General features: G+C 42.7%; 1 protein-coding gene across 4 annotated transcripts; it reads left to right on the forward strand.

Moving 5' to 3' along the window:
• Positions 1-11,567: 11,567 nt before the first annotated feature.
• On the forward strand, positions 11,568-16,479 carry eomesb (eomesodermin homolog b). Of its 4 annotated transcripts, none has more exons than XM_040166371.2 (7): positions 11,568-11,790; positions 12,952-13,589; positions 13,715-13,881; positions 14,024-14,145; positions 14,460-14,618; positions 14,867-14,928; positions 15,138-16,479. In XM_040166371.2, the coding sequence occupies exons 2-7, from the start codon at positions 13,063-13,065 to the stop codon at positions 15,922-15,924; spliced, it is 1,824 nt and encodes a 607-aa protein (XP_040022305.1). In that variant the 5' UTR covers positions 11,568-11,790; positions 12,952-13,062; the 3' UTR covers positions 15,925-16,479. The 4 variants fall into 4 exon arrangements, with proteins under 4 accessions (XP_040022305.1, XP_077950294.1, XP_040022304.1 ...); XM_078094168.1 differs by having other exon boundaries at positions 13,715-13,869; XM_040166370.2 differs by lacking the exon at positions 11,568-11,790 and adding an exon at positions 12,490-12,877 and having other exon boundaries at positions 13,715-13,869.
• The last annotated feature ends 240 nt before the right edge of the window (positions 16,480-16,719 follow it).

Consider the following 16,719-nt stretch of genomic DNA (forward strand, 5'->3'; position numbering starts at 1 on the left):
AAGCACAAATTTTGCTTACAAATGTCACATGTAATTTCACTTCCAGGCACGAGTAGCAAGCACATCTGTGATTATATAGTGGCTTGATTATTTTAGCTTTAGTTTGGCAATATTTAATGGCTGAATGATATAATGTTTTAAACAGTTTCCCTTTCCTTTTTCTTAAAAGAACACATAAACCAAAAAGAAATTGGCTTGAATAAAAAAAAGAAACTAGCTTGAGGTGAATAAAGCCATAAGAATGGTGAAAGAGTACTCCGCTGAAAGTTCATCGACATCCGACCGCAGCGCCTGCACCACAGACTGCATGTTGAGCAGTACAAGCCTGACCACAGTCAGTTGTGGCAGACACTGGCTGTCTAGATCCCATGCAAGGAGGGCCCACCTGTTCAGTGAACGCGACAGGTACTACCAGACATTCACACACACCTTAAAGCAAAAGACAGGCTTCACACGTTAGACTACACTAAGAAATGAGCGTAAACTAACCACCTCCACAGCCAAAACCACATATACAGCCAGTGCGCCTTCACAGCTAACACTCACCCACACACACTAACCCAGCAGAGGGGCTACTGTGAATGCCTTGCCTCTCGACTTGAAGTTCTAACGGCTTCTCTGACCTCACAAAGCCAAAGCCGCCACTTTACCTCTGGGGAGAAGCACATTCGTTTCATCAACAAATCAAAAGCCAGTGAAAAAACAACACCAACACCAATGAAAAAAAAATCCTTTAACAAAGTGAGATCCCAAGACATCTCTTGTGAACTGCATATTTTTAAAATGTTATTTTTTTTACCACACTCGTATAGACGGTTACAGCAGATGGACACGCACATCTCCAAGCCCGACCAAACACCTCCCAGACTGTACTCTCTGCTCTTTCTATTCCTCCTGACACCAGGTGGGCTTCTGCCGATTTTAATATCAGCCGACCTTTCTAATGTAGTGCTAGCCAATTTTACACATCAGGGCCAAGTGGAGTACACGTGAATGATTGCGCACACTGAAGCACTCCGCCATTATATAGACAATCTAAAATCAATGTCTAATGATGAGGAGGAAATATGATGCAATGCTAAGATATTGCATATCATCTACTTTTTCAGTTTAAAAAAAATCTGGATGTTTGATGAGAAATGTTACATATTTTTAGCTCATCATAAATAGAAATGGGAGTGGAGAATGACAATGTATAGTAAGAAAAGCAACATTTTGGATGAAGTAAAAAAAAAGTTAAAAGTTATTATTTACCACTTTTATCTCACACATCTCCATTATTCATAAGATAGGATGATTAAATAATTGCAGGTTTCTATATTAGGAACTGCTGTAATGCTCACCTTGTTACTTTAAGAAAACACTTTTACCTTATATTTTTGTTTGGCCACAGTATAAACAGATGATTATTTACTGTGTGTAAACTTTGGTTTCACTTATTCACTTACTGACTTACTACGCAAGACAGTCAACTAGTGGAGCAAATGTCCATACTGGTTTGTACGGAGACGGAGTAGAAAATGAAAATTCAACCTTTGAGACAGTATTTGTAATTATTTCCTGTAACACTCCCACACATGTTGCGTTCATTTTTAATATAAATTGTTCAAAACCTGCCTTTAAAACAATATCCTAGTCTGGGTAATACTAAACGAGAAAGGGAACAAATTAATTCAGTGTCTTGGGAAGAGGGGAAGTAAGCAAGCATCTAGCCCAGTTGGCTCCATAGTGTAACTTGCTCACTACCCCAGGTAGCATGCTGGCTCGTATGGCAGGGGCATTGGCTCCCAACACTCATCCAATATTACCCAAGCAGCAGGGCCTCATGAACCTGGCAGAAGGAGGTTAGCAAAGTTAAACCCTCTTACTACATGCCTCACTGCTCAGGGCCAACAACCAGCTCCTCCAACTGTCCACTGACACCTCTTGCACTTGTGAGTCACAACGACCATTGTCGGTGTGAGATGTACGTACACATTCTTTATCGAAATATAATGTAGCATCGGCTTTGAAAAAAAACTGTTAAAAGTGGAGGAAGATTTGGGGAAGAAGGCATGATAAAGCCTTTTCACTGCAACAAGGACACTGCTCTTACCTCGCACAATGGATGAATACATTTAACAACTTAAACTTTACACGTACATTTGAGTAGCATAAAGCTTCTGGCAGCGCGACTGGGGAGGTGTGTTTGGATTTCTTCTTCTGCCGTGCGGCCTCAGACCCCTCTCCTCTGTATCTGTGACTTCCCGAGACGTCGTGCGGCCGGCAGATGGGGTGCAGAGATGAGTTCTTAGAGAGTGTTTAAGCCCGAGCAACGGGGACCCTCTTCAGGGTCGATGGAGAGCAGATAATCCAACGACTCGGCTGAGGGGATTACAAACCTACAGTTGGGTCCTGCTGTGGGGCACCTTTCGCAGGTCACCTCTGTGAAATGTGGCTCTGGTAATTATTGTCATTAATCTCAACTAGCGTTTCTTGATGTTAAAAGTGTCCCAGCTGGCTTCAACTTGCCTCCTTGCTGAGTTTTGGTTCGATTTAATTGACGCATCTGAAGTATTCCGGTGAAATAGTCATAGTTACCCGTCATGGAGTTTGCTGCAATGGTGGTATGTCTTTCAATTATCTATCCTGCTGTCTGCCTGTTTTTTAATAAAGCTTGGCTCAATAACCAAACCTGATATGGGTCACAGAGGTACGATACTGACATTTTTATTTTCTAAATTCTGATGTCAACAACTGACTCCACCGACCTGATATAAGTGTGGAGATTTAACCGCACTGGTGTGAATGCCAAATTAAATCACCTATATGTAAAAAGCCTACAACTCAAATTCAGTAACTAAGAAAATATCACAAAATATTGCCGAGGAAAAATTTGTTCTACCATCACATTCAAATGAGCCACAAAGCCTTTTTTGCTTTTTAATTTTTTTTTGGGGGGGGGGGATCCTGTTGGCAACACCCAAGCAATGTCAGGACGCATTTCCTCTCAAGCAAGTGAAGGGGTCTGCCACTGTGCCACAATCTGCACCCGCTTCTCAGGCAGGCTAAACCCTTTGACACCACAGTTTTTAATTAAAATTACATTAGGAGTAATCAGTCGGAAGAGTTGGGGATGGAGGAGAGAGGCATAGAGGGAGGCTTGGGTGAGTGGAGGTATACGTTATTGATGGATAAAAGAGGGGGAGAGATTCACCCTAAGCCGGTGATATCTGGTGCAGGGTCAGAAAATATGGTGCTATTGTCCTGCCTGGTTAGCTTGTGGTCTTTTGAGGACATTTCTGCCCCTAAAGAAATATTTCAGTCTTTAGTTTCTCACAACAGCACTGCACATCTCAAACACACAATTCAACAGTTGGCTAATTAGTAAAGATTAAACAGTAGCAATGAGATTAAAATAAAAATAATGAAATCCTTTCCCTGCAGTAACTGCATTATGGTGTTGTTCTATTCTGCCATGTTCAGTGGGGATTTAGAAAATATGTTTGTCAAATGGAGTTGTTGAAACTTTTTTTATTTTTCAGAGGAGACACATCTGGCCTTTTCACTGCATTTGTAAAAGTGGAAGACCAAATGTTAATATGACTTCCTTCTTCCCAGAAACAGGAGAGGGCTGAAGAGAGAAGGCTACAAAGACCCCATTCGTTCTCACTTGAGGAGCTCTTGGCAACATAATTATAAGCTTTATGAAAGTACACAGCAGAAAAAAGTGGAAGAAACCCACCAAAAGAATGGACAGGACAGGAGAAGTAAATTACTTTCCCCCTCTGCCTTCGCTTTATGCCCCCTTTAACAAGAGATGAGGCGGCGGAGGATGGAGGAGGCCTTCTTCAGGAGGCATCCCGGGGCTTTGGCAGCGAGGAAACCGGCAACGAGGAAGAGCATTCACCCTTCTAGTGTTTCTCCCATTCATTAATCCAGCAAACCTCTGACCGTCCTACAACAATGACCGGAGTTTCCCTCATTACATGGTTCATTTTGATAAAAGAAGATGAAGAGGACAGCAACGAGGACAACAAGGAGAGCAGAAATGAAGGCCAGACCATTTGAATAGGGGAGTCGGTATAGAATCCACTAGTACTAAACAACACCAAAGAGAACATCTTGTCTTTTGATCAAGTTTTTTCTCCATCTCTCTCCCCTTTCTCTGTCCTTTTTTTTCTAGAATATTCTCCTCTCTAGGCTTCTGTGCCCACATTGCCTACACTCCACTGAGTGTCTGAATGCGGTTAATTATCTAAAAGGAAAAGTTTGTACCTGTTGAAAAGCTATCCTTGGTTGCTTGGCTTGTTAATGCCAACAAAAAGCAGCCGTGGTGGATGGTCAGAGGACACCACATGCTGCGGGAGGCTTTCAGACATGTCCCTAATAAGAATGCAGTGGTGAGAGTGCCTCTGAATGCACACAGGGGAGAAAAGGATGGGTCGGAGGGAGAAAGGAAAAGAAAGGGGAAAAAACATCTTTTACCTCTCCTTCTATAATTACTCCAAATGAAGAATAGGCTGAAGAAACGGCCGGGCAGACTTTCCATTATGACGGAAAAGAAAAAAAAATCTTCAAGTAGAGAAGGCAAAGCAAAAGATCGATAGATTTTTAATGGATAAAAGACTTTTTCTTAATAACATTTCAGAAGTAACGGCGTAGCGCATGTGCATCAGCGTGTGCATGTGTGCGTGAGAGTGCTTGTGTGTGTGTGTGTGTGTGTGTGAAATCACATTTGTGACTTTCAAATGTAAAAAAGCACTATCCCAGCTGCCATAATGTCCCCCCTCCATCTGTCCTGTACAGTCTGTATACCTCAGTATGCTACATGTACAGCAGCCTGCATCTTTGCTTTTTTAATGCGTTTGATCATCTCCATTTTGCCCCTCTTTGCTTCATCTGATGAAATGACTGATGTAGTGAGAAGGCTGCCTCCTCTTTCATCTCTCCCAACACCGGGGAGAGATGTTGCTGTCTGTGGGCAGAGTGTGATCTTCCTGTATGTGTGTGTGTGTGTGTGTGTGTGCGACCCGCTGACCTGGGAGTAAGTGTAATCTTGCGCTGTAAATGGCCCTGTAACTGGTTTCATAATCGCACAGGGATTGTGCGAGGCGCGTGTGGTGACACTTTGGTGGAGGTAAAGCTTGGCTGGGGGTGTTCATCTAGTCAACAGGCCCTTCACACCTTAAAACAATACAATGTGCAAGGTGTTGCACAAACCACCCAAAAGTACACGCGCACTGGTTCACACAGTTTTTGTCTTTCTCTTTTCTTATCAAAGGTCAATGTGCAATGTGAAAACTATTGAAAACATTTAAAACTATGTAACAATTTTGTTTATTTTTCATCTTGTGACATAGTACTTCATTTTTGTGTTATCTGTAACTGTTAAAATAGTTAAATAATTTAATCAAAATGGTTTAATTAAATTAGGAATAGTATTGTTTTGATCCAACACCATCCAGATGCTCATCTATCTCAGCTTGATTTATTTCAGCATCAGAATATAGCCTCTCATCTGATATTTATTTGCCGATGATCGCCTCTGAGAAGGTGAGTCGCAATGAGGGTTTGTGAGCAATTGACAGTGTATTTACAGGATCGGTGTGCGTGTATGTCTATGATAAAGTACACAATAATGGTGAAAAATACACCTTGCAAAGGAGGATGCAAATCAGGATCCGATCTAAAAGCAACATGTTTATTTAACATAGACTCGTCGATTCAACGCTCGGTGTAAGTGTGTGTGTGTGTGCGTGTGTGTGTGTGTGTGTGCGTGCATGACAGTGTTTGAGAGTGTGAGAGACGGGGACCAGAGTGGGGGGACGGAAGAACACAGGCCTCACACAGGGGAGAGGTGCTAAAATAAACAGTGAGAAAAACTGCAAATGTGACAGCTGAGCAATAGGGTGGATATGGAGGAGTTTGGTTTTGTAGACAATAACAATCTATTTTTACCATCAGTAGTGGTATGTATTTTCTTCAGGATACAAATGTGTAGTTGGAAAAATGTTTTTATAATGTTTTCACTGGTCATTGTTATTCCTTCAGGCATATAACTCATTTAAAATCCTTCAAATGTATTTTTCATCCTGCAAACTGCAGGCCTGTAAGAAAAGCAAATGTTTCTCTCCTTGCATACACCGACAAGCTTTTAGAAAATGTTTCAATTTCGTTCCACCAGTCCTGCGTACCGTTCCTAGCAGTCCTAAAGTAAGCAAAGATATATACACACGCCGACAGCACGGGGAGCAAGGAAGCAGCCTCTCAATTATCAACCTCTCTCCCCTCCTCTCAACACCTCATGTTTCTCCGTTAATGACTGGATTAAAGCTCTGATTAAGACCCACTTAACCCATAAACAGCAGTCCCCGTTCACACACCGTCGAAAAGCCAATTAAAGAAAGCCGCCACTTCAATCGAGACCGATGACGGCCAGACGATATCAGGGGGTTCACGGGTGAAAGGTAGTGGGGACGAAATATTTACTGTGACTTGAGCAGAGATTTGGGTTTCACTGCCTGTCAGTTTCAGACACGACACTGATAAAGCAACAAGGCGGCTCTGTGGGGTTGGATTCTTTGTTGAGCTCTGGCTGCATTTCTTAATTGAATCATCACAGTTTTTTTTAACCAAGATACCCGGAAATCTGCAATTATCATTTGAGAAGCAAAACATTTAAATGGGGAAAATATGAACCATGGTGAATGTATACGATCTAGAAGGCATAACTATGTCCGTTTACCTGCTTGGTTTTGAAGGTTTTAAGTAGTAAACAAGAGATTCCGAGTCACAGGGACTATTGCCTTCCAAGCAGTTACCAATTCAGCTTCCAAACTTCCAAGCAAAGCCGATTAATTATCTCTCAGGCTTATACCTCTGAAGCATAAAGAGCTTACAAATTACCGTGGGGGAAGTGATTACAACCATGGAAAACAATAAATCTATCAATGAATCTAATGAAGCCCGCGTGCGGTCGCTGGAATTTCCCTGTTACCCTCGGTGATCTGTGGAATGACAATGGGAAAGAGGGGGGCCGTAGTTAAATTGTTAATCACAATGTGATACAACAGTCAGCAGATTCACCAATTGAAAAACAACATGCCCAAGGTCCTGTCTATTGGCAGAAGAGAGGACATTATGCAGAAAATATTATTTCCACTCCACTGGAGAGAGGGACACCCTTCTGAACAATACAGATAATGTATTTATTCTTTTGCCATTGCTGGGTTATTATTGTAATTTTTTGTTACTGCTGGGTCAGTATATAGATATGACATCTCTATAATGTATGACGAATGAAAGTCCTATTCAGAACCACGTTCACTCAGTGAATTAGTACATTTATTAGCACTGTAATACGTTTGATGTGTATAGATACATTTCAACTGCATGTCAACGGAGGGGAGTGTAGTAGATGCCATTGGAATCCCCATTTTTCATCTTAACGTGTAACTCAACCCCAAGGCCTTTTAATGGTGTGTTCAAATCATGCCTGAAACTTATACTGGGACTTGATATCCAAATGGTGACAGGGGCGGGTGGGGCTGTCGACACAGGCAGATTGGTGGGCAGGGGCTCTTTAACAGTACAGATTGGGTGATAACGAGGAAGTGCTCCGAAAGGACCCTAATTGGTCCTGGGCGGAGTTTTCGGCAACTGCCCTTCAGATTAGTGATTTTGGGAGCATGTTTCTTGGCGTGGAAAGCTTCTCGGAAGTTGAGTCTCTTGTGTGAAGCTGTGAACAAGACGAACTGGGAGGATATCACCAGGGAAATGCAATGGCCGGTTGTGGAAAATACAGTAGAGAACATAACCAAAAAGTATTTTTGGTTTACAAATAGATGGGTTGGGACAACACAATTGCATAGGCCTGTCCTTTCCTCTCATGATGAATTTAGGCATGAGAACGTGGACACCACTCACAAATACCTACAAGTACATATCTCTCCTGAAAAAGACATCCGTTTTCATTATATTGGACGAATAGGTTTGCAGAGGTTAGATAAACAGGACTTCATCTTCACCTCCTGCACTTTTAAAGAGATAGACCGCCTTCAGCATATGCAAACAGGATCTAATTAGCAAATGCAAATGAGACAACACCAAATCTTTGAGGAGAGACAGAAGTGTATCTCCCTGGGATAGCTGGAACATGACAGCTCACCAACCGCCCCCACGCTGGGCACCAAATGTGATGGTCCGCTCCTGCTGCTACTCTTAATGGAACGTAGGACCAAACCATAAATATAAGAGTAGAGGGGAGAATAAGGAAGTCGGTCCCCAGGGGTCCTTACCTTTAGCCATTAGAATAACAGCATCCCATTTTATTTATTTTTGTATTGTCTGCTAAATTGAGTGCATCTTTAGTTTGGATCTGGCAAGTATAATTTATTTATTTATGTATTTCCTTATGCACTGGTGAGGAGAGTTTAAAAAAAAGGGTTGTAAACATTTGGATTACCAATGTATATTTCAATTTAATATTTTTTTACAGAACGCTCTTAATCCTCTATTACATCAAAAAAGGTGAGAACATATTTGCTGTTTCCTGCGTGATCTGCGAAGGCAGCGGTTCGCCTTGGAGGGCAGAAAGCTGTGATGCCATTCAATTAAAGAGATAATTAATTAGGTTTCCACGTCTGTATGTCGTTTAGAGGGGCCTTTCCCGGGAAGTGAGAAAGAAAACCCCTCAGAGCCAATCAGAGGTCTTGTCTCCGTGCGTGTCTGTCGTGACATCACAAGCTGCGGCGGGCAGAGTTCCTGGCATGGCTTCCGACCAACAGACCTTCTGCTCCCGGCAGGGTGGAAGTGGCCTAGGGCACGGCGGCGATGGCCAGGTCACCAGCTTTTTCCTCCTGCCTGGCATGAGCGCTGCAGGAGGGGTGGCCGGCAGGACGGCAGGATGTCAGAAACAGCCCTTTAGACGTGTCAAAAAGCAGGCACAGCTAGGGGAAGCTGCTCATCGAGCGTGACAGAGAGAAGAGGGAGGCCACGATACAGACAGGCCGCCCAGTGAACGGACCGTAAACGAATAGCTTTCCGTGATGTGGAGTTGCATTTTTGTATGTGTTTGCGGTAATAAAGATGAGCTGAATAGCTGAATGTTTTCATCATCACATGTGTGGTGAGTACCGGTTGAACTTGTTTCATCAAACGCTGGAGAGTTTATTTTTAAAGATCCCTTCTGACAATATGAGACTTGCGCTTTCCTCAATAGTAAATTCTGTTTTATATATTTTTTGACACAAAATAAATCAAAAGCTCTTCTCTCTTTCCTGTTAAGAAAATCCAAAGTTGATGGATGTTTATTTTAAGGGCTAAACTTCCTAACACACGAGTCCCCCACACAGTGTGCACTGGTAGTTTCATGTTGCCACGTGACACTTGTAAAATTACATATCAGATCATGATTGTCTTGAAACATCAATATCACGATTGCACATACAGTACCTGCTTTAAATTCAGATTCAAAAGGTGCTAAACTCAAAACAAAGCACGTCCATAATCGCTCAGCGGCTCTCGATGGGGCGATGGTTGAGCCGGCTGCTTGCAGCTAACGGTGCTATCAGAACAAACAATAGCAACATTGCTCACAGCCTGCAGCGTTAAACGGAGGGGGAACTGCCTCCGAGATCAGCCGTCACCACCACTTTATCGCAGTGCACAGCCATGAACTAACCAGTGGGACACGCTAACATGCACTGAAATGTTACTAAAGGGATTGAATGACCGCACACAGAAGGAGGGTAACTTCACTCTTTGCTCAAGTAGACATTACTTCAATATATATATTTCTACATAGCCAATAGTTGTTTGCTGCTGTATTAATGATCAAAATATCCAAAAGAAAACAGCAGATTAGCGTTATGCATCGTGTGGCACAGTGAGGCCCGAACATCCAAGAGAAGCAATAATAAGACATGATTGAGAGGAGGGGGGACTGCAGTGAAGGAGGGTGAATAACAAATGTTTACACGGCTAACAGAAACATTGCAACACACCACACGTCTTCACTCTGACTCATCGGTTTACCATCGATGCACGTGGACAATATGTTTGCGTGTGAAACAGGTTGTTTGCGAAATAAACAAAGAGGAAGTTAGAGGGAGTGAGTAACAGCCTTGGATTTCAATGCAAAGCAAATTGATCCTGGAAAATAAACATTTTATTACATTTACAACTTTATATAATATATTTACCTAGACTTGCTGATATATCAATGGATGCTGACAAAGGGGGAAAAGGCAAGCAGGAAGAAATACTCAAAGTTAATTAAAGAGCACTGAAATCGCATGTGCACTCTATATTCATGACTTCCTGAAATAATCAGACAACTCAATCAAACCGAGGAGGTGTATTAGCTTTAGACTGTTTGCTGTGCAAATAGTTTACTCAAATAGTTGATTTGTCTTGTTTGAATGGGCAATGGGTTTATTTCCGGGGTGGCGACCTGCGTCAATAATCCTCTCACTCTCTTTATCATGTAAACGTTCCTCCAAAGCAGCAGCTGCTGCTGCTGAGCATCGTCTGGTCCTGAGAGAAGAGACGGTCTTTAAGGCTGTGAATGGTGCCCTGTTAACACTGTAAAGCAGCATCGTTTAAAGTCTGACTTTGACTTCCTTTGAACTGAAGAAGTAGATCAATCAAGGAGAAAACAGTCTGATATGAGCTCCTTCACGGGCCCAAATGATCTGTGAATTCTTTGGGAACAACTGTTGGGCACCGTTCATTATCACCTTTAAACATTTTTGTTTACAAGAGCACAAGTGTGATTTCCAAACATCCTTTTTGATGTGTTGATGAAGATATATTTAGATCTAAATGGATCTACAGCATCTAAATGTATTTTCTTTCTCTTAGTCTGTTTCACTGTAACACAAATGTGTTTCTGGCCAAATCACATGCAGTGTAACTATAACAGTTCCTCCATGGCTTGGCTACTCATCAGTTAGAGGCTCCTCACTATTAACACTGATATGGGAGATGTTATTGATTTTCACATCTGTACCAGCCCTTAAACGCAAAGATGCAGCTGTTTCAATGCCAGGTTGGATGAGTGTTATTGAAATGAAAATTAAAGAATTGTGTTTGTTATTTTTTTACATATGCATCCCCTTGTCAGTGAAGTACATTTTCTTTTCAGGTTCCTCATTACACGGTCCAACACATTTTGTACAACATGTTATTCAAGTATCACAATGGCTGAGCAACTTTCTGATTTCATGCATTTTTTAGGTCAATTTTGAGAATGTACTATTTAAAAGGTTGTGGCCAGCTCCAAATTGGCTGCTTTTCAGTTATCTGAACACTAATGTCTTTAACTTTGTTGGGATTAGATTTTTTTTATTATTTGTAAAAATGTGTGTTCTGGGAAAGACAAGGACTACAACGCCACCGTAAACGCCACACTATTGACCCCAGGCAGACTAATGGGGACTGTTAATCTGATGATTTCTTTGTGAGGATGATCAGATGATTCACGGATGGAGCAGCCTCGCTCTTATAGCATCTTGGATGCGTTGCCCCTCCTCTGGAGATGAGCGGAGAACCTGATAATAGGCTGCTATCTGTGCGTCATGACCACGCGCACAGAGCTGCGACCGATGCGCTCGGATCGGTCCACCTCCACATGGCGCATGGCTTTACCTTTTTACTCACTCCCCAACCCCAAACACAACATGATGTCCTGCAGTATGGACTCAGCTGCGCCGCTTATTTTGCGCACTGAAGTTGTTATTTAGCTGAAATTACGCGTAGGCGTATTGAACTTGATTTTCAAACGGAAACAGGAGGGACAATCGCTTGGTAAGTTTATATATATTTGTATCTTTATATAATTGTGACAGGCATATATAGGTTTTTACTGGGACACAGCCCGGTGAAACATTTCTTTCATCAGTACTATAAAAAAAGAGAAATTACAATATCACTCGACTTGAAATACAATTATTTACCGGGATTTAAGCCACATTAATTAAAACATGTGGTCTTATACGCATTTATTTATTATTGTTCTTTTCCACGGATAGGATGGTTCACATTTGTTTGTTGCTGTCTGATCCAAGAAACATCACAGGTTTCTTCAAACGGAAAAATAATTGCCTGTTTCCCCTTTTTCACGTCGGGAATCCCGTTGGGACGCCGAGTCACATCAGAATTGAACGAATGCAAATTCATCAACTCTGAATAATAATATAGGATTAACGGCATTCCGTCTAATAGAAAAAAAAATACTACATTTCTAAAGACAAAATCGCAAGGAAATGCTTGTGACGTCAAATATTATATTTTGTAAACACGCTGTTAGAAAATAAGAAAGGAAACTTTCTTTTTCACGGTTCTAGAATTCACGTGATTTCCAAAACCGTGGTGGTGCTGTCATTTGTGATGTGGCTACCTAAAGTTTGTCATGGGATTTACCAGAAATCGGCTATTACCGATTCCACTCCAATATTACTGCTAAATGTGAAGCATTCCAAATAAAGCGTAACCTTATTTATTTTCGATCTGGTCAGATGTCTTATTTGTCAAGACTTATTTGTTAGCTCTCCTTGTGACATTGGGAAAAAATAATAGGAGACCTGAATTGCTACACACCAGTTAGGAAGAACCATTTATTTTATTTCTTATTTTAAAACTGAGAAATAGTTCATCGAGAGGAACACGGCGGCTGTGACGATCACGACTTGTTTGTGCGTTACTGCAAAGCCCAGGCTGCTTTATTTAAAAACAGTGCAAGTTTTGATGGACTTCACAGCCGCACCCCGATACGCCCCCGGTGATCTGCTGTGCTTTGATATGACAAAGGTCACATTCCCCCCTTCACCTCCCCAAAGGCCCATTCTTCTCCGCGCAGTTTGGCACTCGGGCCTTTTAGAAGATGGTGAATCAGGTAAACCCCGCGGAGTGCGGATGTTGCCCATAGTCGGGCCCGCTCCTAATCGCAATATACATTTGTCTCTCCAGATTTCGGACATCGGTGGACGCTTTTGTCTCAGGAGACACCTGATTCCCTGTAAAGAGCAATTTCGCCTGAGCTCAAAGAAAGACACCTGTGACCAGAGGCGAACAGCAGGCATGCTGGGCGGCGAAGGGGAAAGCAGCACCTTCACTTCTGCGAAGGAAGGAGCGCAGGACCGGCGCAAGTCTCCGGCTGTGGATGGGGACGAGTCCGCTGCCGGCGGCAGGTACGCGGAGCACGCGATGGGGGCGGACCGCTCCTACTACATCCCGTCCGCGGGTTCTAAACAGAGCCCGGACACCCCGAACCACTGCTCGTTCATCCCCTACACGCCCAGTGCGACGGTTTACGCCGCGTCCGGCGCCGGCAGGTACCCCTCTTCTCTCCACTTGGGCTCCGTGTTGCCTCCCGCGGGGTTCGCCCCCTCCGCCGCGGGACGGAGTCACTTCAGCCCGGCGTACCAGCTCGGCCAGAGCCCCGGCTGCATCTACCCGGCCTACGGCAGTTCGGGGTCGGCTCTCGGCAACATAGCGGTGCCGGCGGCGGGCCCCGGGATGAAGGCCCAGGTGTACCTCTGCAACCGGCCGCTGTGGCTCAAGTTCCACCGGCACCAGACCGAGATGATAATCACCAAGCAGGGCAGGTGAGAGGATAAGGCCCGGGAAATTTGCTGGACATGGGCACCAAGAACGGGCTTTCTCTGTAAAAAAAAAAATGCTTTTTTAAAATTGCTTTATCATTTATTCGATGTTGTTTTTGTGCTTTCAGGCGGATGTTCCCGTTCCTCAGTTTTAACATAGCTGGTCTCAACCTAACAGCGCATTACAACGTCTTCGTGGAGGTGGTGCTGGCGGACCCGAACCACTGGAGGTTCCAAGGTGGCAAGTGGGTCACCTGCGGCAAGGCGGACAACAGCGGCCAAGGTAGTGAAACAGGTCGATAACTTACATTACTAACCAGCGATTTTGTTTGTTTTATTTATTAACTCTCAAAAGTACAAATATTTCGATGCATAATAACACGTGTGTGTCTAGTGCTCTTTAGCACCTGGGGCTAAAGGCGTCGTCTTTATTTCAGGAAACAAAGTGTACATCCACCCAGAGTCTCCGAACACGGGAGCCCACTGGATGAGACAAGAGATTTCTTTTAGCAAACTGAAACTCACGAACAACAAGGGGACCAATCACAATACTACACAGGTATGAAGCACTAAATAACTAAATGAAACGAAATTACAATGTTAACTGATTTTTTCATAGATATATGCAGTTAAATATCAATATAAACCGGAATCGACTTGATTACAACACCATTAATAGTTTAATGTAAATTACAAGATACATATTTTAATAAAGTTTGGATGTAAATTAGTTTGTTTCGTTAAATATAACCACATCTATAAAAAAAAGGTATACTTGCAGAAATTGGGAATGTGTGGGGAATTATGATAAAATAAACGTTTTGTTTTATTTGATCAGAGGATTTAACGGATTTTACCCTGTTGATTATGCAGATGATTGTCCTGCAGTCGCTGCACAAGTATCAGCCCCGGCTGCACATCGTCGAGGTGATGGAAGACGGGGTGGAGGACATCAGCACTGAGGTTAAGACTCAGAGCTTCACCTTTCCCGAGAACCAGTTCATAGCTGTGACGGCCTACCAGAACACTGATGTAAGCATTTTGGGATAAACTACTCAGACTATCTCTGCCTTATAAGGAACGGCATTCTGTTTTGATCAATTTGTAATCTTTACTCATTCAAAGTTATTCAATGGACATAGGTTTTTAATGTCTAACTATCTGCCATTTCATTGCATTGTTTGACATGTGTAGGTTATTAGGCATGTGACTGCACGATGCTTGTTCTATATCTTCTCATATTAATATAAAATGTATTCTTCCATTTTGCTTTATTCAAGATTACACAACTGAAGATTGACCACAACCCGTTTGCCAAAGGATTCAGAGATAATTATGACTCGTGAGTATTTCATTTCTCACCGACTACAGAGTATTAATATCACATTCTAACAACACAGTAATTCATAAAAGTATTAATATTATCACATATACCGTCGTACTGTTTTGTAAATTATTTTTATTTACCGACTCGAGATTTAGTTTTCACACCATGTTTTTTTTCACCGAGACACTTTTGAACTCAAGTTCATAACTACATGTGTTTTTCAGGATGTACACAGCTCAAGAAAATGACCGCCTAACACCATCTCCGACCGACTCGCCCCGGGCCCACCAGATTGTCCCCGGGGCCCGCTACACCATGCAGCCCCTCTTCCAGGACCAATTTGTCAACAACCTTCCCCAGAATCGCTTCTATAACAGCGAGAGAGCCGTGCCGCAGACCAACAGCCTCCTCTCGCCTCAGACAGAAGACGGAACTTCGCAGAGGTGGTTTGTCACCTCCATGCAGCAAGGGGGGAACGGCACTAGCACCGGCAACAAACTGGACCTGACCCCCTACGAGGGAGAATACTCAAGCTCCCTGCTTCCTTACGGAATCAAATCCCTGTCCATGCAAACATCCCACGCTCTCAGCTACTACCCGGACTCTCCTTTCACCACCATGTCTGCAGGGTGGGGGTCCAGGGCAGCTTACCAGAGAAAGGTCTCTCCCAGCCTGCCTTGGTCTCCCAGGCCCAGTCCCACCACTGGCTTCCCAGAAGACTCAAACAAAGTGAAAGCACAGATTGAAGAGGAGGTGAACAGCAGCGGAAGTCTGATCTCCTCCTGGGCAGACGCACAGTCGTCCGCTCTGTCCTTAGACAAGGCTGATTCTTATTCCACAGCCTGTAAACGAAGGCGTTTGTCACTCAATGGTCCCGGCGCAGAGGACTCATCCTCTGACATCAAGTGTGAGGACTTGGCCTCTGTTTCCATCAACAGTAGCTCCTATAGCAAAGACGCCCCCTCAGCCAAAGGCATGGCAGCTTACTATTCCTTTTACACAAACCCTTGAATGGTTCGTCATCTCTCATTTTGTTTATTCATAGTTTGCCACCAGTGATAAAAGTCATGTTTTACTGTTTTTTAGGGTTCATGTGAACACCCAGAATTTGTCTTGGTGTCAATAAATGTGGTGATCACATATTGTTTTCCGTTTGTGGTCACACAGAAAATATTAAGGACACAAATAATTAATTGTGCCACCAAGGGGCATGTGGCACAATATCAGCATCTGCATTATTGTCACACATTCTATCTATTCTGTTTCAGTCTGTCCATTCTCAACTTTGTATATATTTTTTTCTCCACCCCATTATGTAACTTTGTATTTGAAGTTTTGAAAGTGCAAAAGCATTTGTTAAGATACGCCTTAAAAAAACAACATGGTCTGTATGTTTTTGTGTGCATACATTAGTCTATCTGCCTTTAAGTGAGGTTATGTGTTTACAGATTATTTATTGAAGGCCTGTTGATATGAAATCTGCACTCATAAATGTGTTGAAGATATGCTATAAATACCTTCATTGCAATGTTCGAATATTTGATAATAAAAGGCTTATGTGTTCTATTGAGTGTCTGATTCTTTATTTATTATCCCTGTTTAAATATACCTTACTGTATATATGATGGACTAATTGGTATATTTAATAGAAGCATTTGTTGAATTGACCAGTTAAAGTCTGTAATTCCTCACACTGTCCTATTTAATGCTGGTATATATTTTAATTGGTTCATTGCACATTAAGAACTTGAATTTATTGTAAGTCGCTAAGGATAAAAGAGTCAGCTAAATGACAAAAAATAATGT

Source organism: Gasterosteus aculeatus, chromosome 20, assembly GCF_964276395.1.
Source record: "Gasterosteus aculeatus chromosome 20, fGasAcu3.hap1.1, whole genome shotgun sequence".
NCBI lineage: Eukaryota > Metazoa > Chordata > Actinopteri > Perciformes > Gasterosteidae > Gasterosteus > Gasterosteus aculeatus.

Bases quoted from the DNA above. Each gene is read 5' to 3' on its own strand.
- eomesb (XM_040166368.2), top strand. The intron at 14,146-14,459 runs GTATGAAGCACT...TTGATTATGCAG, and splicing joins CCAATCACAATACTACACAG to ATGATTGTCCTGCAGTCGCT. The intron at 14,929-15,137 runs GTGAGTATTTCA...TGTGTTTTTCAG, and splicing joins TTCAGAGATAATTATGACTC to GATGTACACAGCTCAAGAAA.